The sequence below is a fragment of the Dreissena polymorpha genome, chromosome 8, assembly GCF_020536995.1.
Source record: "Dreissena polymorpha isolate Duluth1 chromosome 8, UMN_Dpol_1.0, whole genome shotgun sequence".
Taxonomy (NCBI): Eukaryota; Metazoa; Mollusca; class Bivalvia; order Myida; family Dreissenidae; genus Dreissena; species Dreissena polymorpha.
Genome location: NC_068362.1, coordinates 6,537,712 through 6,561,639, shown reverse-complemented (window position 1 = coordinate 6,561,639; position 23,928 = coordinate 6,537,712). Strand labels below are relative to the sequence as shown.

Below are 23,928 nucleotides of genomic sequence, written 5' to 3'. Positions count from 1 at the left end.
CGTACGTTCTTGATCATCCACTTTGTTGAATCAGGAACAGGACGCAATTGTATAAAACCACTTGTATACCATGGTTGAAGACGGTTATGGCTGCTTACGACAAGAAACCATAACTTTTGCTTCAGACAGCACTGTTAATTTAGGAATCTGACAGAAATCTTAAACATTAGGTTTTGACTGGCTTTATGGCTTTTTGCCCTGATTGCAAAATTTGTAGTTATCTAAACCTAAAGTCTTGAAGTATAACATGCAATGTTTACAAATGAAACTGATATTAACAGTTACTTAAAAGAAATGACACACATCATGCATAATGCATACATATGTCTAGACAAGTCAGCTTAACTGTATTTTCAATATTGATGAGAAATGTATGGACATTGAGCACAAACCAACAACAATTGTTTCTGGTAAATTATGTAAAGCCAAGGCAGTGACCTCTGGAAAATATTACTCTGAGTAAATGTGTTAATGGTGTGGGCTATCAAATACCACCTTATTTAGTGTTTCCAGGCAAGCGCATGTACGTCTATCTGTTAGAACGACCTACACCTGGAACAACGAACACAGTTACTGAAAGTTGATGGTCAAACTCTGTTGTATTTGACAATTACATGAAAAATCGTTTATTGTAGTAATATAAGCCTGTTAGAGACCGTTGTTATGTTCCGGTGTAATATGATGGCCAAAAGAGTCGTGTTTCTCTGCCGTTGATTACATTGGCAAAAAGAACATATAATTCTGTTTGTTTTGCCCCCTAACTGTTGTCATGTGTTACATCCCTTAGATGTCTGTTGTAATTGGCCCATAGAAAAAGCCAGAAAATCTACCTTCCATAGAAACATAAGAGTAAGGAGTGTTAATGCCAAGGTATTGCGTTGGTTTGATTGCTTGCAGGGCATACACCAATACCCTCACTGCATCAAATATTCAAGAAGCTTTTAGAAAGTCAGGGGTTTACCCATTAAATCCAAATGTGTTATGTCCGTCGGATCTTGCTCCACATGAAGAGCTTTTCAAAATACCGACTCAAGTCAATTTGTTTCATAAATATCAAATAAAACATCAATGAATCATTTTTTCCAAACTTAGCCCCAAGTGAACTTCGGAGGACTAATGAAATATACAGATGAAGATGACATGTATATAAAAGTTTAATTATGTTTTTAATTTCATTAATTTCTGTTTAAACTAATTAAATACATATTTAACCCGTTCGCGATTTAATTGGAGAGTGATACTAAATTTTTTTGATAAGTATGAACTGTCAACTATAAATGCAACACGATAGTACACTATCCGAGGCGTAGAGCACAACAGGTGAGTGGCGGCCATTGCTGTCTAGTAAAAACAGGTAGAACAGTTTTCCGATTTAATTTCTTATACACAACTATTTAACACAAACGGGTTTATAAAAAAAAACGCGAGTGTCATATTTATTGCCATAAGTTATTTTGTCATATGGTGAAAATTCGTGGAAACGTCGAAAATACCAATACGAAATATTTTTAATTTCTAGTTTCTTTTTATAATGCAAAGAACTTTTAGACGTTTCATTAAATCATACATATCAGCATAATGCTGTGACAACTTTATTTGGGTGAAAAACAGAGAAATCTCTCAGTAATGAGAGTCTAAGGTTTTGATGATTTTGAATTAAGTTGAGTATGTGATATATATATACACGATTAAACAGGAAACTTTTAGCGTGTTCCCATGATCTATATTTAAACTGATGGAAATCCGAATGTAAATAGAGAACGGGATCCCTAACATTTTGCATTCATAAAGAGAGTCATAACTTGTATTGAAGGTTGCTTGCAATTTACATTAAACGAGTGTATGTTGTGTTTGCAATAACAACTGACGTGTTATTACCTTTAACTAGAAGACCTAAATATATTGCAATACATTGCAGTTATTTGTTTAAGGGTTTGTAGAAATCGATTGGATTATGCAGCCATGTGCCTTTATTTACCTCTACAAATATTAACCAATGATCGATAAATTTACTTATGAATGAACAGTTATCTATTGGTATGATTAATGCTATTAGTTTTGTTAAAACCTATTTTATTTTTTTTTATTTCGTGTTTCAATTATTTTATTAATGTCATAATATATGTATATACAATAAATTTACAAAAACATGTACATGCATAAACTTATTTTAATGTATGTCAAACTTATTTATGTATACCACAAATTAATACTTGTCACGTAATTATGTATCGTTCGTGGAAAACACACAGTAACAAACAACGTTCATTTCTATTTTCATCGAGATTTATTTCTGTTAAATAATGTCTAACACAACGCTTCTAATGTTCATGAAGTACAATTTTACAGCGCGGCGGCCAATTGGCCGCCACGTTAAGAAAGCGTGACTGCTCTACTCGATTGAGAAACTAGGACCCTAGAATTTTTTCTTACAACAAAGCACAGCATTTTATTCCAAGGTACATGAACATAAAATTTAGATATTTCCTATCTCATTCTTGGTTGGTTAACTGTTCTCTTACCCCGATTTTCTAAACCCACCCCTTCGAATAACCCTTGTTGATTGGATGGATCGCTTATACACCTAACACATGTCACAGCAGAAGAGTGCAATATACAATTATCACTTTGGGAACAGGAGACCTCATTTCATTTGCATACTTGATCATACAAACAGATGCTCTCTATGGACAAACCACATTAGCAGTGTGAAACCTAACACTCCTATAATCGATTACGTGAACCCCGATACCCATAAGATACACACTCAATCCGAACTTACATTTGTTATGTACATTGGGAAATTGGATATTTCAAATATTTAAATTTCATTATATACCATATCTGAATTGGGGCTTGTTGTGTACGAGCCGAATTGTTAATCAAGGGCTAAAGACAAATCAACATATGTTCCCGATAAATAAACTACATTGGAGAAATGAAACCATACTTCCATAATCAATTTTTCAAACTTCATTACATACCCCATCCAAAGACATCTGTTATGTTAATTCCTAAATACCCACAACATACAGCTACTTTACAAGATGAACTCTCAAAACATATTATTAAAATATTTCCCTATTATTAAATCTATCTGTACTTAAATTTCTATCATAAGAATAAACAATATGGTTATGTCACACAACCCTCCTTCTTATTTTGATTTTTTTGCATTTTATGATCCAAACAAATCTTTGAAATTTAATTATCGAATTACGAAGTACCTGAAAACATAATTCATTTAAACACATCTATGATGGGAAATATGCGGATAACAATAATATTTTTCTTTACAAGCGTCTCGGCTGAAATAGATATTTTAGTTATTGTTATACAATGTCAATGTCAATCGGGGTGTATTGGAGCACATCATCTGTTGATCGTTGCCCTTCAGTACATCTGTTGTCGTCCATGTAGTATTGAAGTTGCGGCTCGCGGCGAATGAAGTCACTTGAAGTCGGACTGGTTACTGCCGTCGCAGAGATTAAGATCGATCCGTCTTCAAGTCGTGTAGGCGAATCGGGTCTATCCCTGTTGCTGTGATGATTAATATAAGCCGATCGTCAGGTCGTCCTTGGCGATACGCGTGCGTTTGGTGTTCCTGATCTTATTTCTGCTGTTCATATTGCGTCATCTATTTTCGTTTCCGTTGTTGTTGTATTTTCGTTGTTGGTTCCAGCGTCTTCTTCTTTCCTTGGGATATTAAGATCTTCTATTGACCATAATGCTCACAAGGTATTAACTATAGCAGTGTTTCCTTTGATGTCTTAAGCCTCGGAAGTACCATTCCGAATACGTTATCTACGCATGTCAAACAGTTGAACGGCTGCATCTAACTCTACAGTGTTTAACGTCACAAGTATTTTGTCCAGTGTTGCGTCACTTGTTGTCCTTCGAAAACTTCTTGTGTTGGTCTTCTTTTAGCGATAGAACCAGGTATTCACTTTGAGAGTAAACGCCGTGATGTTCCATCCTAATCATGTTGTTTGTTTCTTCTATTCGTTGTGGAGGGCGTTGTCTCGCGAAGTCGCTCTTCTTCGGCGTTGTTTTCAAATCTCGATCTTTCATCTGCGTTGTGGTGATACAAGTATCAGTTGTTCAAAATCATGGCAAACATTTATAAATATCCCCTTAGTTAGTGTTAAATATCGTCATGACAACTTACTGTGATATCTTATTCAAAAAAATAAATTCTTTACAACGAAAAAATATATGTCAATTCCTCAAAACCTACTTCGGATAAGTACATGACAGTTTGACATCTGACAAGCCATTTACTTAATATGACCTGTGTACCGCCTTAGGCATCATATGATTACTATTTCGACTATTTGGTATTTTGTCATTTTATGCACGTGCAGCCAGCAAATTTTTGACAGGCGTGCGCCACTTTATTGCCCTAGAGTAATGGGTAATGATAGACGTAACTGTTCATATCATGATTTCATAAACCTCATCTTTACTACTAAAGTTTTGCCGTTGGGCATAGATTTATTGACATGTTTGACCTGTGCACTTGTAAAGATGCGCAACTATGACAAGGCAGACATATATATATATATATGCATTCATAATATAAGAACACGTATCGGTATACTTCAAAATTCAGGTCTTTGCTCCTAATCGAACTACTCAAATAATTCTTATGCGACATCGCATCTTCTGTCCATAGCGTAATTTGCTTCGATGGCAAAGGGATAAATTCTCTTACTCATGAGGACGCTAAGGTTATCAGAACCTCGGGCTCGGTATGTCCGAACGCTGATCAGTCAGCCGTGCTCATAAAATATAGTTGTAACCCTTAAACAATTATATTAGAAATTTAATGCGTACATATCGTTATATTTTAACTGCGCTATACGCGTCAGATCGCATTAAATTCTTACTTAAAATTACTCAAGACCTTCAATATTACCGATATCCTACATTTATTTGCATCAACACAATGACGTATATACATATTTACATAATATTTTTTTAAGTGTCTGCCCTATTCATATTCGCACTCAACATTATTTCTCTTATAAATGTGTTTACCCTCCTAATTTCTTTATTTTATTAATGCATAAAACCACATACAATTAGTCAAGTATACTGATTTTTTTGTGTACGTCTCTAAATTCCCGTTTATGTGCAGGTTTCTATTTCATATCTTATATAAAATGACGTCAAAATCGGATACTCTCTAATGTTAATTCCGACCTTATAAGTTCCTTTAATATAATACCAAAATATATCACTGCCTACAAAAATCCTTAATTATAAAAATGTACCAGCCTCATATATCCGTATTCCTATAATGTCAAATTAATGAAACATTTTTCAGATATGCTTATTTTCTCATACGTTCTAATTTCATGAAAACTTGCAAAAATATCAAAAATTAAAAAAATACCATCCATTACATATGTATTTATATTATGCAAAAATGTGTCCGTACATAATTATATATTCTAATAATGAAAAAATATAGAAAATTCTTTAAATACTCCCAATTATTTGTGCGTCTCTAATTTCAGTATTTTTATAATTCATAAAAATTATGTAAATTTGAAATACTTTCTTATTCATTTATTTTATTCTCAATTTACCGATATTTTTAGAAAAATACTGATTAATGAAAACTGTATTAATTTTGATATTTGCATAATTTCTCCGTACATGATTAATTATTTCTTTAAAACTTAACTACGTAAAATTCTTTAAAACAATTCTTCAAAATTTCGTCGTCATGACGCCGTTTACTTTTTATTTCTTACTTGATAAAATTTGAAATAAACCCCTGTTTGCCATAATTTATGAAAACACTGACCGTTTTCCATGTCGCGTTGGGTTTTTTCCTGTTGGCCGTTAAAATGAGTGGCACTTCTGGTTCATCCTGGCACTGCGCACCATTTAATGTACTGTGTCACGTAATTATGTATCGTTCGTGGATAACACACAGTAACAAACAAAGTTCATTTCTATTTTCATCGAGATTTATTTCTGTTAAATAATGTCTAACACAACGCTTCTAATGTTCATGAAGTACAATTTTACAGCGCGGCGGCCAATTGGCCGCCACGTTAAGAAAGCGTGACTGCTCTACACGATTGACAAACTAGGACCCTAGAATTTTTTCTTACAACAAAGCACAGCATTTTATTCCAAGGTACATGAACATAAAATTTAGGTATTTCCTATCTCATTCTTGGTTGGTTCACTGTTCTCTTACCCCGATTTTCTAAACCCACCCCTTCGAATAACCCTTGTTGATTGGATGGATCGCTTATACACCTACCACATGTCACAGCAGAAGAGTGCAATATACAATTATCACTTTGGGAACAGGAGACCTCATTTCATTTGCATACTTAATCATACAAACAGATGCTCTCTATGGACAAACCACATTAGCAGTGTGAAACCTTACACTCCTATAATCGATTACGTGAACCCCGATACCTATAAGATACACACTCAATCCGAACTTACATTTGTTATGTACATTGGGAAATTGGATATTTCAAATATTTAAATTTCATTATATACCATATCTGAATTGGGGCTTGTTATGTACGAGCCGAATTGTTAATCAAGGGCTAAAGACAAATCAACATATGTTCCCGATAAATGAACTACATTGGAGAAATGAAACCATACTTCCCTAATCAATTTTTCAAACTTCATTACATACCCCATCCAAAGACATCTGTTATGGTAATTCCTAAATACCCACAACATACAGCTACTTTACAAGATGAACTCTCAGATAGTTTGATCACTTTAAAATTTTAACTTCTGTTTACGTATAAGATAGAAATATTGACGTAAATAACCTTTCAACATTTTCTTACATATCAGTAATTATAAATTTACTAATTAATTACTCAAACATATTAATAAAATATTTCCCTATTATTAAATCTATCTGTACTTAAATTTCTATCATAAGAATAAACAATATGGTTATGTCACATACTCAAAAGGTTTCAGATTCACATTTTCACGTTTACTATGATTTCAGTGTTAAAATTACATATAACCGTATAATGTAAGATTTGGTAGTTGCATTTATAATAGACATTATGTCTATGAACAAAATATTACACAAAGAGTGCATTTTTACATAACAACCAATTGTTATTGTGCATCAAATATGCAAATTATTAAAACAAACTTAATCAAGTAAACACAATTTGCAAGTTTCATATATAATGATATTTGCTAGGTAAACAGCAGTTTTGTAATGCAGAGTTGCTAGGTTAACAACAGTTATTTTTTATTAATGAAATTATGGATTTCATAGCAGTTTTATAACTGTCCAGAAACTCCGTTATTTGATTCACTTGTTGTGTTTGCATAAACATTTAAATAAAATCTTAGGCTATCGTTAAATCAATGAAATATTTGGGATAACTTCTTTCCTTTTGCATTAAAAAATGTACTGTTTTAACTCCATGAAGAGATTAAAGTATTTTTTTATTTAACGGTTCAATTGTATTAACCAGAAGTAAAACATTTTGCAGTTTATTACTCTTTGTATATTTGCATTTGTTAAGCTATTAGAGATATTTTTAATAAGTTTTTGTACTGCGTTACAGCCCCAGAATAAATGGGTAATTGATTCTTCTGACATTTTGCAAAAAGTGCATATATTAATATCCGACAAGCCCATTTTAAAAAAAGAGCGAGTCTATTCCCAATATTCTGTGGATAAACCTTGTTTCTAACCATTGATTATATGTATTATTTTTGTTTTTAAACACTTTCCGTGGACTTTTTTCCATTGTATCGAATTATTTCCAACGTATTCATTCCATTTTGTTTGGCATGTTGGGGTTTCTGAGTTCCATTTTAACCTATTGTATAATATGATGAAGTGAAACTCCAGAAGCTGCAGCAGTTTTATCATACCGATGACGTATTTAGGAGGGAAGACACGATGACGTCACCAGTAACAAAATTAAGCATTATTAAAGGGACTGTACTAAATAATCAAATTATCAACGAAATTAAATATTATTATACTAGACTTACTAATAAAACCAGCTATGTTTATCGAACAATATAGAAGCAAACATATAAAATTGTCATTACATTAATTATCCCAAATTTTAAGAGAAGAAAAATAGATCAGCAATAAGCGGGGCACAATTAGTACCAATAGGAACACCGATAATTTGTTGAAATATTTTACCATTAAATTCAACAAACAAGTTATCCAGAAGAAAAGTAAGTGCTTCACAAAAGTCAAGACAAGTCCAGATGATGTATTTATCCAATATCTGATTAGTAAAAAAAAGAGATTTAAGAGTTTAAAGTATAATAACTTATTGCATGAATTTAGAATTATTGGTTTTATACAAGTCGACAAAATGGGATATGAATGTTCATTATATTGTTCTAATTTGACATTTTTCACTGAGTTAAGTTATGCAGAAAGAACCTGTTTTATGCCTCCATAATGCAAAAAGTTTACTGGTTTATTCATTTTGATTTGTAGCTCTTGTAGTGAAAAAAACTGTCCACAGTCTTTAATAATATCTTTAACATACTAAATGCCATTATCATACCAAAATTTTCAAAACATGTGTTTATTGTTGATAAATAAACTGTTGTTGAAAAACAGAGGCATATCTAAAGGTTTGTCAACAGAACCAATATAAATACTTTAAACCTATTTATTTTAGCTCGATTGAATCGAAAGCCCAAGGCTTATTTGAAACACCCTCAAGTCCGTTTCCTGGGACTAGAACCAGTTCTTGGTGTGTTTTGCGGGGATTTAAATAACGCTCCCATGGAATGCTTAGATTTTCTTCTGGCGACAATTATTGTTTTCTGTTTTCGATTATTCCCCCACACACGCAGTTTCATAGGGAGTGTATAGGAATCACGCTCTCGATGTGTTGGTTGGGATATTTGGTTGGCGAGTTCGTTGATTGTTCTACAACAGCGATTGAACAACAACTTAAAATATATCAGAATGTCTTAACACTGAAGTGTATATTTTAAAGGAACATTTTCAGGCCCAGCGATCCGAACGTTTGTGAGTTATGTGCTCTTGGACTTATATGCCTAAAATAGTATACATTTGTTGAGCAAACTACGTGTTATTTCTAAATCGTTTGAATTAAAACGTAAACTATGTCATAACCATGAAGAATAGATGTACTAGACACCTTTTGTATGCCCAGTGAATCACACGTTCCTGAGTTATTTGCACTTGAACTAAGCCATTTTGATTGCGGAAGCATACCAAGTTCTAAGTTTGTTCACCGAACATCTACATTTTTCAAGCGATTTAATTGAAACTTGAAATATGTCATTATCATGAAGTTCAAATGAGCCAGACACATTTTGCGTACCCAGTGATCAACACATGCCTAATTTATGAGAGCTTTTACTAAGCCATTTTGACAGTCGCATATACTGTTTTAGATTTGTGGAGCAAAGTAGTTTCTCAAGCGCTTGAATTGCAACTCATCAAATATATCATCACCATGAACTGCAGACAGAGAATCACAGAGAAGAGTACCGCATGACTATACGAAATAACATTGTGGAATCAAAAGTAGCAGGGTTATATATATAAACACACAGATTATCATAACCACATTGCATATTGATATAAGTGAATCTTACATAATTATAACCACAAAACAGGCCATGATATAAACACAGCATGCTATTAAAATAGACTTACGTCTTTTATTAACACAAAAGATACAAAAGAAAACGCACATACGTCCATTATAAACAAACAACAAAGCTTAAAAACCACACGGATAAAAAGTGTTATCTACAACATACCAGCGTAACCATACGACATTCCCTTGTCCACCCACGACATACCAGTATAATAAACCACCATAAAAATATTCAACCGCATCATACCTTTATTATGCCACCATTCGAAGAAGAGGGTGTATACTGTTTTGCTGGATTTTGGTTAGGTCGGTAGACCAGTTGGTTTCTGATCAATAACTTGTGAACGGATTGACCAATGGGCTTGATATTTCCAACTTGCATTGGCCTTTGCCAGTAGATGACCGCAATTGAAATTGGTTCACCAGGTAAAAGGTCAAGGTCAATGTCAAACTAAGAGTGAAAATTGTTTCCGATCAATTACTTGTGAACGCAAGGACCGATTGGTTTGATACTTCCCATGTGCATTTGCGTTGGACAGTAGATGGTCCCTATTGAAATTTGGATGACTAGGTCAAAGGTCAAGGTCACTGTCACACTTAGTGTGAAATCGTTTCCGATCAACTACTCGTCAACCGATTCACCGATTGGCTTGATACTTTCCATGTGCAGTGGCCTTGGGCAGTAGATGAACCATATTGAAATTGGGTAACTAGGTTAAAGGTCAAGGTCACTGTCACAATAAGTGAAAAAATCGTTTCCGATCAATAACTAGTCAAAGAATGGACAGATTGGATTGATAGTTCACTTGTGCATTAGCCTTGGACAGTAGATGACCCCTATTGGAATTGTGATCACAAGTTGAAAGGTCAAGGTCAATGGGACATTAAGTGTTAAATTGGTTCCGTTCGATATGACATCAATGGATTGAGTAATCATCGTGACATCACTAGTTATAATTCTATAACAGTATCAACCCATTTACTATTACGATGATTTAATAGAAGTGCATAATTCTGTGTCAATTTAAAAATGATTAAAGTGGCTATTCCAGTGGCAAATTCCAGTATGTATCGCCCTGATTTGCAGGTGCAGTCGAGCGAATACATAACGAAAAAACTAACGTAAACTATTCCGAAAACAGATATTAAATCTACCAACAGCAAGTTGCAATATCGTCTGTTTTAACTTGCACCTTGTAAAAAAGGAATTTGACTTTCTTGAAATTGCTATCCGAATCAGAGCGTGAAAAGCAAACGACGTGTGCACACGACAACACCGCACAATTAAGGTTAAAGATCACTAATATTAGAATCCTCGACATATCGGGCTACATAATTACGTACCGTTACTTCATTCGCAGGCAATGATCACTATCTATGCATATTGGTTTTGCTTTATCCTATATATTCTTAGTCAATATTTTTATTTATCCTGTCTCTGATGCAAACAGTGACCTAATAAAGCAGGGTCGAATAAACTAGTTGATCTCCGGCAGTACCTCGCTTGACCGATTAACATGTTCTAGTATTTAAACTTTGCAATGTATGCGCATAATGAATTTTATTGTTTATAAAACATATAATCCTATTTTGTTTCTTCTTTAAAATATATTACCGAACCAGTTTTCCGCATTTTTATTTTCATTCATTTGATTACGAAATTTATGACGTATCTCGTTTGACGTCATTTCTCTGACAAAACATACTATGTTAAGCAAGACTCTCTGTTTTTTAGGGACAACACTTTGGACGTGGTGGTTGTAAAATATTTAAAAAAAAATTTAAGCATCGAACGAATCTAAAACGTATTTCGGATTGTGTTTTTGTCATGCATAATTGTTAACTTCGATAGGAATAAAATAACTCGCTCCGACAGGATTACGATTTCGTATATCGTGTTTGGGGTCAGAATGGTTAGCATTTCGCCATTCGATACAAACGCTATTAAAAACTAGTGTGGTTTTAATACATTTCAATAAAGGGATGCCGATGGAAGAACAGAAAACGGAAGTGCATATCGTTGTTACTTTATTGTTAAAAGCATTGGATTAAAGTTATCATTAAGCCTTTGTCAGTTTGAGGTAAGAGTGTCGTTTACAAATACTACATTTTGTGTTTTGATGACTCGTGTTAATTAAATCTAAAAGAGTGTTATAAATCTAATATACAGTGCTGTTTCAGTTAAAATCGATAGTTTAATTATTCCAATTGTGTGCTACGTTTTATTATCCTGATTTTTAATTCTTTCGTAGATTTGTGGTTTAATTTTATTTATCACCGTTGGCTCAGACTGTATGTGGACGCCATTTTGTTCAGCAGCGCGATCCGATTCATTAAAGATATGAATTTCAAATAAAAATGAGTTTTCTTTTTGATGTTGCGTATGTTTTTCCATTTCTAATAATACAAGTATCACATTCTCGATTTGTTTTTAATTTATTCTCATATGTTCAATTGGTAAGTATTAAAAGGAACAATTTAGTGTAGAACTATTTTTTCCGTGACACAATCGGTAGTTATACGGTCGTCAAGAACGTTTTGTACATGTTGGAGGCCCGACCAGAATAATTATTTCGCTATGTCAATTAATCATTTGTATTTAAGAAAATGTGTTAACGCCATAATTTAAAATGACGCAGGATAAATCGAATACATGATTGGTGCCGAGATGGAGAAAGTTTATCCGGTTCGGCCCGAAAAAGAAAAAAATAAGGCTCGCTTAAGCTCGCCCTATTTTCTTTTTCTAAGCCTCACCGGATAAATTTTCTCCATCTCGGCACGAACCATGTATTCTCTCTATATATATTCATTCTACCGTAAATACCCCAACTCTCGCTGTATAATATGTATTGTTGTTGCTAAATTATCGGAAGTCACAATATTGTACTAAAAGTTATACTTATTGTATATGTTATATACTTGGGTGAAAATAAAAGTTATGTTCTGTCCAATCGACATTTTAATCACCTTTAGGTTTATAATCCACATCATCTATACAATTTATGAACAACTACGGTCGTTATCACATACACAATCTTAAACGTATTATATATAATTTTCCAAATGAATGGACATATGCAATTGACATTCGTATTTTACAGGTGATACTCAAGACACAAGGTGTTTTTCCAAACGTTGAATTCCTTCTGTGATGTAGCTTACTCAAACATTATGGTGAGTCTAGCCGATGTGTTCACTGAGCCGGAAAGGACTAACTGGCTGAAGGCATGGCTGGCCATTCACATTGCAAAGTCCGGCTTTGAGAAGTTTGCGGAGAACGAGGCTCAACTTCTCCACGGCAATATATACACCTCTATCTTGAAAAGTGGCGCAGTCGGGTGTAGTGGATGTCATACAGCAAACCTGCTGAAATGCCCTTCACAAGGGATATGCAATAAACGCAAAGCAAATGGTATATGCAAATCTATGCATGACACCGCGTCAAAACAACCACGAAACTGTCCTGCTAATGTGTGTAATAAAGTCCTTGTCGAAATTGTAAAGCATCATAGATTTTCCAACCCTTCGTGGAAAGGTACAATGGCGATTCACTGGGCATCAAATGCATGGCAAATAGCCAAGGCGTATTTACCTCCAGACGGTTATAGTGGAAAGAATTCGGCTCAAGATACTGACTTAAACGGACTCATCAGTTTTATGGTAAACTGTAAAACCTTCGATAACAAGTTTTCGTTCCCCATTACTACAGGAAATACACATCCACCCTGTATTTTAACAAAGGTAAGTTAATGATAGTCGAATTAAGAAAATCTTACTACTAATAGGACAAGAAAATGTACATTCTGTCCGTGCGTTGGACCGTCCTGTAAAGTTGCATAAGTTGACTGATATCAACGCTGTTTTTTTGCCAACTTAATATCTTTTTACTGAGAAAGCAACCCATGTTTTTGTTTTGTATTTTGACGTCAATGCGGCTCTTACTACAAGCGCTGTGGTGGACACTGGTCTTACAAATAACATTTTTTATGAGTAAGCATGAGTGGATACATAAAAACCGCGTTATGTCTTTTCTTTGTTTGACTGTGGAAAACACAGTTTTTTTTAGAATGAAGTTAAATAACATGCATTTTTACGAACGCGTTTTGTTTTAATTATATTGTATTGTCTTAAAAGCGTTTTGTATTATAAAATAGTATACATAAACACTATGAATATATATTCGGCTATGTTAGTTCACCCTACGTTTGGAATGGAGTACTGTTAGCGATTATGGTCACAAACTAGAATTATTTTATCGTGCAATATTTTACCTCAAACATGTTTTTTAGGCGCGAGACATTGGAAAAACTGTACGCCATTCGTCTACGTGTAAGGTCACAGACACATATCTCCATGACATTTTCGTAACACTGCATAGCCTGTTGACTGACCCAAAATGTCTAGCAAACGACGTTGCTGCACAGGAGGCTGTAAGGGAATTATCAAAGGTATTGAATAAACAATTGCGGCGTATAAAATAAGCGTTATTTATTTAGTACGTTTTTCTTTGATTATATAATAAAAGGTTATCACAGGTTAATATATAGTTAATGTACTGTTAATGTAGTCTAAAACAATTTGTACGATTGCTCCATCACATACGAGCATATAGATGTGAGATATCTAGTTTACAACGTGTATATCATTCGTTGATAGCCACTTATAAGTTAAAATGTACAGTATACATACTCGTATATATGTATCAATATTTCTATAATATTATGCATAAACAATCGTGTTTGTTCTGAACACGTATGTAAAGATAGTTTTTCTGTATAGCTACAAACCGATGTTCTGAAGCTAACAACACAGGAAATGGTTGATTTGTTAGAGGCTGCACACGATGAACTTAAGAAAGTCGAAAATATAACAACTAAGGCTGTCGATGAAATGCGGATTTACATTAAAAACTGTAGGAAGGATCTCAATGCACACATGGACAAATGTAAAAGGAAACTTGATGAACACACGGGAAAATGTAAAGAGGAACTGGATGAACATCGAAAGTCTATAGAAACAGGTATGTCCAGTCTTGTTAAGGTATGTCTTACTTCTGATCGCACGGACAATAACATCAAGCTTATATGTCTGAACATTCAAAATTTGTTTGAAACGTGATAATTGCATTTTGAACAGCAAATCATTTATGTAAATACTAATATGTTTGCCCATTGGAAACAAACTAGCGACCATGAGCAGAAGATTAAGACGATATGGCTATATTAAGTTAATGTAGCAATGTCAGGTTAAGGCCATTATTACTAAACACAATTGAAGTTCAGTATTTAATAGTGTGAAGTACATAACAATTGTTCTCTATATTGGTGATATATTTATACAAACAGTCCAAATGGGATCAGAACTGCTCATGATCAGATTGTTCAAAGAGAGTCAATGAATCAAACCTTAATGATTTTTTTATAGAAAACTAATTCAGCAATTTACGTATATACTTACATACTGTGTTCTCCCTTAAGATTTGCAGAGACGGTTGATGGTACATAACGAAAACACTTTAAGCAATGTGGTTGACCATGATGATGATGGAGATGATCATGATGATGACAGAGATGCTCATGATGATGATATAGATAATGATGATTATGACAGAGATGATAATGATGATAGAGATGATCATGATTATGACAGAGATGAGCATTATGATGACAGAGATGATCATGATGATGACAGAGATAATCATGATGATGACAGATATGACCAAGAGGATGACAGAGATGATCATGAGGATGACAGAGATGATCATGAGGATGAAAGAGATGATCATGAGGATGACAGAGACGCTCATGATATTGATGATAGAGATGATCATGATTATGACAGAGATGAGCATGATGCTGACAGAGATAATCATGATAATGATGATAGAGATGATCATGATAATGATGACAGAGATGATCATGATAATGATGACAGAGATGATCATGATGATGACAGAGATGATCATGATGGTGACAGAGATGAATATGATGATGACAGAGATGATAATGATGATGACAGAGAAGATCATGATGATGACAGAAATGAAAATGATGATGACAGAGATGATTATGAGGATGACAGAGACGATCATGATAATGATGATAGAGACGATCATGATAATGATGATAGAGATAATCATGATTATGACAGAGATGAGCATGATGATGACAGAGATGATAATGATAATGATGATAGAGATGATCATGATGATGACAGAGAAGATCATGAGGATGACAGAGATGAGAACCTGGTCCTTGAGAAGCAGTTGCACAGCTACCAGCAGTCCCTTGCCAAGTCCATGGACAAAGACGATACTCTGAGCAAGCCAGCAAACATGCCCGCCATAAAGACCAACATCACCAGCAGCCAGACCGACATGGCTGCAATAAATTCCAGTGCAACCAACAGCCAGCCTAACATGGCCGCCATAAAGACGAGTGTCACCAACACGCAGTCCAATTTATTGCCTAAAAAGACTAGCCTCACGAACAACCAGTCCAACATGACCGCCATAAATTCCAGTGTCACCGACACCAGCCCAACATATCCGCCAGAAAGTCAAGTCTCACCGACAACCAGTCCAATGTCAACAACAGCAAGTCCAACATGTCCGCCATAAGATCAAGCGCCAAGAACAACCAGTCCAACATGGCCGAAATAAGATCCAGTAACAACAACAGCCAATCCAACATGGCCACCAAACGACCCAACCTCAACAACAGCCAATGAAACATTTGAGATCAGTCAGCGTCATCAGAGCGAAAGAACAGACCACAAGAAAGATACGATAACGTGACTATTTACACAGCACAGGTATCTTCTTAACAGGCAAATACTACTGCAGATAGAATCAACAAGTCCGTTGAAAGGTTTGTAACGCCTGCAACCGAAACAGACCCTTTGCTCATGAATAAATACAACTCGCCTATAGTTGTGAATGATCCCCTGCATAATCACAACGCTTCTTCAAAACAATTCGAATATATTCAGTCAGCAGGTTCTGGTAGTTCATTAAGTCACATGAAGATACCTCCTATAAATAAATATGGCAAATTGGCAGTGGATGTAAATAAATGTCTGCACGTAAAAAATAGTCAAAGTCATAATAGACATTCATACATTCCTGAAATAATAAGTAATTAAGATAGTCATACAGTATGCGTGAGAGTGTTGAGTGTTTATATACACCATAAACTGAGTATACAACCACCATGATGTTACGGAAATCAGTGACAGCAGGCAATCACACAAAGTACATTCATTTCATAACAAACTGTACACAAATTACAATAATAGAAATGTCTAGTTAAAGAAAAATACAAGTATCTCTTTTCTTGAATCATGTTATAAAGTAGATCGCTAACTTTCTAATCGTCCCTTTATTATTACTATTCAAAAGTTTCAAAAATGTGTGCATTCTTATCTTATAGAGAAGTGTGTTGGAATGTATTTGGATATTTCTTCTAAATAAAACGGACATTTAATGATAAAGTGATACTCGTCTTATAAATCGTGTATCATGTGTTGTATATTATACACGTTGTTTTGTACTAATTGCACTTGATACACATAACCACCCAGCAAACATGCCAATATCAGCCTTAAGTTGGCTGTATGAACATAGTACATTTTTGTACCACGCGTATGCCGCTGAAAGCACGATAACGCCGCCAGAATGATCGTGTTCCGTATGTGAAAATAAATTAGCGTAAATGGTATAGCCTTTTGTTTTCACATTCTCTAAGTATTGTATAAACGGCTGTTCAAAAATCTTCAACTTATTGATAGTGAAAAAATGTTCCATCGAGGCAGTATAAATGAGATTTAATCTCAATAATTACGGTGGAATGATGGCAAAATGTCGATGTCGGGCCGACAATGCATTGTGTGGCAAGTCAAATCTCCGGTTGATGTGAATTTTCGATACGGGCCGATATGCAAATCTATTCGCCATAGTATCGGGCCGATATGAAGTGTTTGCTGAGGAGAAATCACTCCGCTTTGTGTTTCCTGTGGTCTTTGCATGTTTTACACGTGTGTTTATTTACATCTTTTTTGTTACAAAGGTAAACCGGTTCGTCAGTTAATCGGTTTCAAACATCAACGCATTTCATACATGGTTTATCCAGCCTGAGTTATGTTTATGTGTCATGTTGTCTTGTTGGCAGTGTATTGTATATGGCATGTCTCTTTATTATGCCTTAGACAAAAGATGCTGTTTGGTTGTTACATACACAACTGGCGCTCAAAAGACAACTGATAGTGGTGTTCTTGACCTTGCATGTGCATCGTGACTTAATGGGCAAATCTAAAAACAATGAAAAGAATAGAATCTCAATAAATAAAGAATTTTCTTACTAAAACGTTAATACATTTCACATTTCTTTTAAGTTCAAATAATTGGACATTGATATATGAAGATATTGCGTACATTATTCAATATACTTCTGTTCAGATAGACATACAATTAAGAAAACAATTAGCTTAATAGATGAAGTTTTTGAAAATATGAAAGTAAGCAACAACCCGTGAGGAAAATTGTTGTGTTTGTGAACAAATTGGATGCTTTTCAAAAACATTTAAATCAAGGCCACTGCTGCAAAATGCCAATGATGTTATTGCGAAAAATAGTTTAACTAGTTTCACAAATGAAATTAGATAAATACTTGGTATATATTTCACACTATTATTTACCGTCTTTATATTCCGCATTTATGCAGAAATGTTCTGTAGATAGAACGTGTTTCTTCTTGATATTTCTTCTGATAAGCAAGATTTTAACCAATGAATTCCCTGTTGCACAAAGTACCAAAGCGATGATTATTCTGAAAATGAACGTTATATGGGCATTCACTATATGTATTACGTAAGTATTGCATTACCATCCGCTTCAACATATACTGAAATGCATCGATAAGTTAACTCACGGACCAAAATTGTTATTAAAAGGTTGTTCACACTTCAATCAGGGTATTATTTAAATGTTGTATATACCATGTTTATGTTATTTTTCAAAACTGGTAATACGTTTATTGATAAAAGAAAAAGAAAATTATAAAGAGCGAACGCACACTATAGCACACAAATCAGATATGTATACAACAAGTGTAAATGATTTTTCTTCGTTCGATAAGTGAAAACTTATTTATATAAAAAAGACATGTATTCTTTTGGTGAATACAAACTGTTCTTTGCATATTGGTTCATACGACATATAGACAGATTGTTAGCCCTGCAAAAGAATTGTGTTTCGGACTACTTTGGTTAATAACCTTGGTCATCAGAAATTTGATGAACGAAAACAGTCTTTGATTTATTATTTCATAAACAGTTAAAACATAAACGTTTCCTATTCATATTCATGTAATGTTGAAAAAAAAAATTCTAAATCATATCTATGTTTTATTGAGAAAGTACCGTTTTCACATTTGAATCGTATATACAGTCTTTTAACTTTTAATTTGGCAGGTAACATCTGCTAATATTTCATACAAAGGTTAAATGTTTTTTTATTTATCCCATAAGAATCATATAGTCTTACACTTTTCTATATTGATCATTATCTTCTGCAAGAGCACATGTCGCTTGTAATGGTCTTACAGCCTCACCATCAACGGGATATGGTTCTGAATTCGGGGGCTCATGTGTTGTTATTGCAATGTCGTTTGAATCGGTCTGTCCTTTAACTGCAGAAGAATGATTTTATGTATGTCACTTGCAGTGTTTGGAATATATATTGAAGTCGTTGTTTGTAATGATTTGTAATGTGTTGGTCATTTAGACAATAAATGCATTCTCCAAAACCAAAAGGTGAACACTAAAATGGTACCTGCTGACGTATGTGATTGGATCTTGTCGTTTCCAGGGCTATATTGCTTTTCAGCAGACCATCTATGAAGAAATAATTATTCATTGACACGTACAAGCGTCATACACGCAATGTCGTTTTAGAAAACACGTGTAACACGTGTAGGTAATAGTTTCGAATTTGTATATAATGTATTTAATTTATAAGAAAGCATAGTTTCTATGTGAGTTTATTCGATATTTGTGGTTGCAAATTGTGTAGGCCTCATCCATGTACACATAAAAAACATTTCAATGAATGGGAAATGTGTTGTTTGGATTGAATCACTCAATTTACGACGTCTTACAAACCAAATGGGCTAAATAGGCACTAGAATGCCTATAGATTGGGTCAGGCTTTACAAATCTGCTTATGTTACTATGGTACATGTGGATATTTAATTTAACAATTGATAAGAAAGGGACAAAAAAATAATTTAAAATTCTTAATTTTACAACTGTTATATATGTTCCTATATTTCATCTGTATTATGCATTAAATATATAGGATTGACGTTTTAATTATTGTTATATGATAATTACCAAAAGCTTTTATTAAAGATGCTGGTGGAAAAAAATCTATTTTAAATTAAAAGCAATCACCATAATAGAGTAAGGTCAGTCATTTGAACAACTAACCTCCATGAGGTTTCATTCACTAAGCAAGATCCGCATATATCGTTTTTAAACCTCAATGGTCCACATGGCTGGCATTCTGCAAATGAAATATTTCGTTAAACACAGCTCGAAACACGAGATTGAATATATCTTTGAAGAGTATCATTAAATAAACCCCAAACTTCTTCCAAACATATTGCCTAATACAATCTCATAGTGAAAGGAGAAATCGTTCAGCGTGTGTGTTAATCTTAACATGTGTTTAATTTCGAGAAAGTATATTTTGTATTGTAATGGATATGTACTGTAAGAAATCAAGCAGACACTATTTTAATTTTATGCATTTTAAATGTTAATACGTTATTTCACATTTATATAATGCAATTGTACCTCCAGTGTATGGATCGAGCTGTGCATCACTACCACATTCCTTTAAATACATCCGTACTCAGATGGAGACCCGTGGTAACATCTTGACTCGTCACATCTTCACGGCATTCCATGCTTGGCCTTCGAGACCTCTATCCAGGCATTATCATCTGCAAAAGTTCAAATACTAGGGTTAATTGCTAACATATCGCCTTTCACATATTTGAAACGTGTTTAACGTTTCTTCGGGATATATACAATTGCCACAAACACCAGTGGTATTTTACAACACACTGATTTTCCTGGGGCTTTCCTTAGCCGTTTGATTAGATAACCAACTTCCTCAATTTAAATTAGATTCAATGAATATTTACACTTTTAATGATGTATAATTGTTGTATTATTCGAATGAATGGACGTTTAATCACTATACAAGCCGGTTTCGTATGCCATGTGTGACTTGTATGTCTTTGATCACTTGGGTGACTTGGGTTGACTTGGGTCACCTAGGGTAACTTGGGATGGCTTGGGTTGACTTGGGTTGACTTGGGTCGACTTGGGTACACTTGGGTTGACTTGGGTCGAATTGGGTTGACTTGGGTGGACTTGGTTCGACTAGGGTGTCTTGAGATGAGTCGGGTCACCTCGGGTGTCTTGGGTGACTTAGGTCACCTCGGGTGTCTTACACCTATAGCAACGAGTCTACAGTGTCCCCTCTTTGCGTTTTGCAAGGAAGACAATTGGTCAGTGTAGTACACGCGACGCTAAGTAGCTTGACTCAGGCTGACCTTTGGCATCCAAAGTCACAGAAATGTCCCTGGCTTAGGCTGACCTAAGATACCAGAAACGTGCACTGTCTTATATTACCAAAGGAGACCTTTGACCCGGACTACTATATGAGTCTCAAGCTTACCCGGCAAGCTATGGTATGTTATGCGAAAAGTTGACTGGGTCACCCCCACTCAAAGGGCATCCAAAGTCACAGATACTTCCAGTGGTATATGGTCTCTAATAACTGCAACGTATTAAACGTTGTGATCTGTTCGGCAATCGAACGCAGACTGCCTGCTCTAAAGCGAAGCGCTTTATATACTAATAGTTCATGTGACCAGCTTACTAAAGACATCACCCTACTATTTCATTTCATGAAAACACAACCCTACTCTTTAAAACAATAATTGTAGAATACTGCGACTATATTCTGTAATAAATATTGTGCATCTTTATAACCAACTTGTATTATTAAATCATTAAATTATGTACATGAAAATATTATGATCAACAAAAAATGCAAACGCTATTAGCGTGGAACTTACCGACAAGTCAAATGCTTGCACACGGAAACGTACTTTTTATGTAAATACTAGGAATTAACTCAAAGAATAATGATCCTAAAGGATAAAGTACCGGCAAAAATCGTCACATATGCACGGCATTCCGTTAAAGTCATTAAAAGCACAACCCACGCGTTGTCAACTATGAATTTACTTTTTGTTACACTTATTTCTCAAGTTGTGTAGGAGTTACCTCCCTTGATGAAACGAATCGAGAACGAGGCTAACAATGTGGTAACTGAGAGTGCCTGTAAAGAGGTATTATAATATTTTAATGTTATATTATGTTCAATAGAATAACAAAATGTTGATTTTTTACGTGAAATGGGTCACAGTCGAAGTAATTTTTATTGAGTTTATGTTTCATGCAAAGACTATTTTACAAGGTTTAGTTTATAACACAAAAGATATTTAACTATCTTGACATATCTATTTTTGATAATCTAACTGTGATGGGCATCATTATATGGTTCTAATTGTAAAGCAAGCTCATTTCATATCATAATTGTGTATTTGTTAAGTAAATTGAATGTATCTTTTTTCATTGAAGAATACTAGAAAAAAGCACTTTAGAGTGGAATTAAAGTAACCAAGGGTCGAGTAGGTTTTTAAGTATAACCCTTATTACATTGATGTCATAGACTATCGAACTGTATGTGCTGTAAAACAAATGTGAAAATGTGTTTAATCGGTTATTAAAATCGTTAAACAATTCTTATTTCACGTTAAATTTCCGAATAGTAATTGCTATAAACAGAGATACCCATGCATATTCATCAGTATTGTGAAGTGCAAAAGTATTTCTGAAAGATTCGAGTAAAATAGTAATGTCGTCCACAAAAATATTTTATTTTCATTTTCATTTTGTTTAAATATATATATATATATCTTGACATAAAATGTGGTCTTTGAAGTGATGATTTTGTCAAATTTGAACAAAAGCGATGATCATCGTCATGAAATAGTGATCCCTGGATTACTGCGCTATTTTTATGATACGCTAATGGTTAAGTATTTGCCACCGATTACCTTAAAAGTATGACCCATCTATACTCCGGACACATTTTTGGAACATTTCAATAATTTATTTTCAAGCAATGGTGTTAATTCTAATGTCACGGTTAAAGAAGAGTTATCAATCTTATAACAAAGTGCAATTGTTTCCGTTGAAATCCACGATCTTAAAAATTTATTAAGTAATGGACGCCATAGGAGATCTAAAATAAAAGATAAAAGCGATGGGTTTGACTAACTTATTCCTGAGATTTGTATTGATTGTAAGAAGGTTTTATCTCCTAAACTATGCAAATTATTTAAATATATATACACTACAATTTCATACCCATATGCATGTTTTTTAAGTTATCGTATGTGTACTGAGGCAAGAGATAAGAACGATGTAAATAACTACAGGGGAATAAGTCTTACTAGTATCTTTTCCGAAACATTCTCCGTTTTGCTAGACAGTAGACTGTGGAAATGATTTTTTAAACAATCATTTACTTTTTTATTTTTAATTCGGTTTCAAAGACGATCAGAGTTCATTATATGGTATGTTTATGCTAAATGCAGTGATAAATAGAGTCCTCTATTGAGAATATCGGCAGCTATGTTGTGACTTTTCAGATTTAAAAAAGCCTTTGATCTTGTTTATAAGAACTGATTTTTGTACAAAGTGTGCAGCATTACATATCCCTTTAATTTGTTAAAATGATCAAATCAATGTGTGGCTGTGTTAAATCAAGCGTTATGACAAGTACTGTAACTAGTGTAACTGTGTAATAACACACACATAGAAAATCAGCGTAATCACAAATTTAAACTGCATTGTCTCTTTCTGAATTATTTGAAAATCATACGGTTTAAAACAGGTTTGATGCTTCATCGTCATTTTTATTTAAGTTGTTCGTAAACGATATATATGACTATTTGTATGATAACTCTATTGATCATGTAAATGTCAACCAGTTTTATCCTCGTACTCAGCAATGGGAATCCAGCGTCTTTTAGATAGATGCATGAATATTGTAGCGAATGAAGCATATCTGTGAACACACGCAAGTCTGTTGTTATGTTTTTTAATAAAGGCGATATAATTAAAAATATTGATGTTAAATATTATAATGTTA

The 23,928-nt window shown here is 34.1% G+C and overlaps 3 protein-coding genes across 4 annotated transcripts in view; 2 read left to right on the top strand and 1 right to left on the bottom strand.

Annotated features, from left to right (window-relative positions):
• Positions 1–23,928, top strand: part of LOC127841657 (uncharacterized) — a 425,798-nt gene that overhangs the window by 29,303 nt on the left and 372,567 nt on the right. The gene's annotated exons all lie outside the window — the stretch shown is intronic.
• Positions 1,268–17,123, top strand: LOC127841651 (protein starmaker-like). Its single transcript, XM_052370642.1, has 5 exons — positions 1,268–1,354; positions 12,734–13,373; positions 13,922–14,080; positions 14,412–14,652; positions 15,110–17,123. Exons 2-5 carry the CDS (start codon positions 12,804–12,806, stop codon positions 16,249–16,251), a joined length of 2,112 nt encoding a protein of 703 aa, XP_052226602.1. The 5' UTR covers positions 1,268–1,354; positions 12,734–12,803; the 3' UTR covers positions 16,252–17,123.
• LOC127841661 (uncharacterized) overlaps positions 17,284–23,928 on the bottom strand; it is a 42,253-nt gene continuing 35,608 nt past the window's right edge. The window contains exon 9 of one of the 2 annotated variants that reach the window (XM_052370693.1): positions 17,284–17,940. In XM_052370693.1, the coding sequence (XP_052226653.1) occupies positions 17,834–17,940 (107 nt within the window). In that variant the 3' untranslated portion in view covers positions 17,284–17,833. Of the gene's footprint in view, positions 17,941–18,259; positions 18,458–23,928 lie in introns of those variants that run through there. The other variant, XM_052370695.1, reaches the window with a different exon arrangement.

Bases quoted from the DNA above. Each gene is read 5' to 3' on its own strand.
- LOC127841651 (XM_052370642.1), top strand. From the start codon at position 12,804: ATGGTGAGTCTAGCCGATGTGTTCACTGAGCCGGAAAGGACTAACTGG. The intron at 13,374-13,921 runs GTAAGTTAATGA...CATGTTTTTTAG, and splicing joins CACCCTGTATTTTAACAAAG to GCGCGAGACATTGGAAAAAC. The intron at 14,653-15,109 runs GTATGTCCAGTC...TTCTCCCTTAAG, and splicing joins TCGAAAGTCTATAGAAACAG to ATTTGCAGAGACGGTTGATG.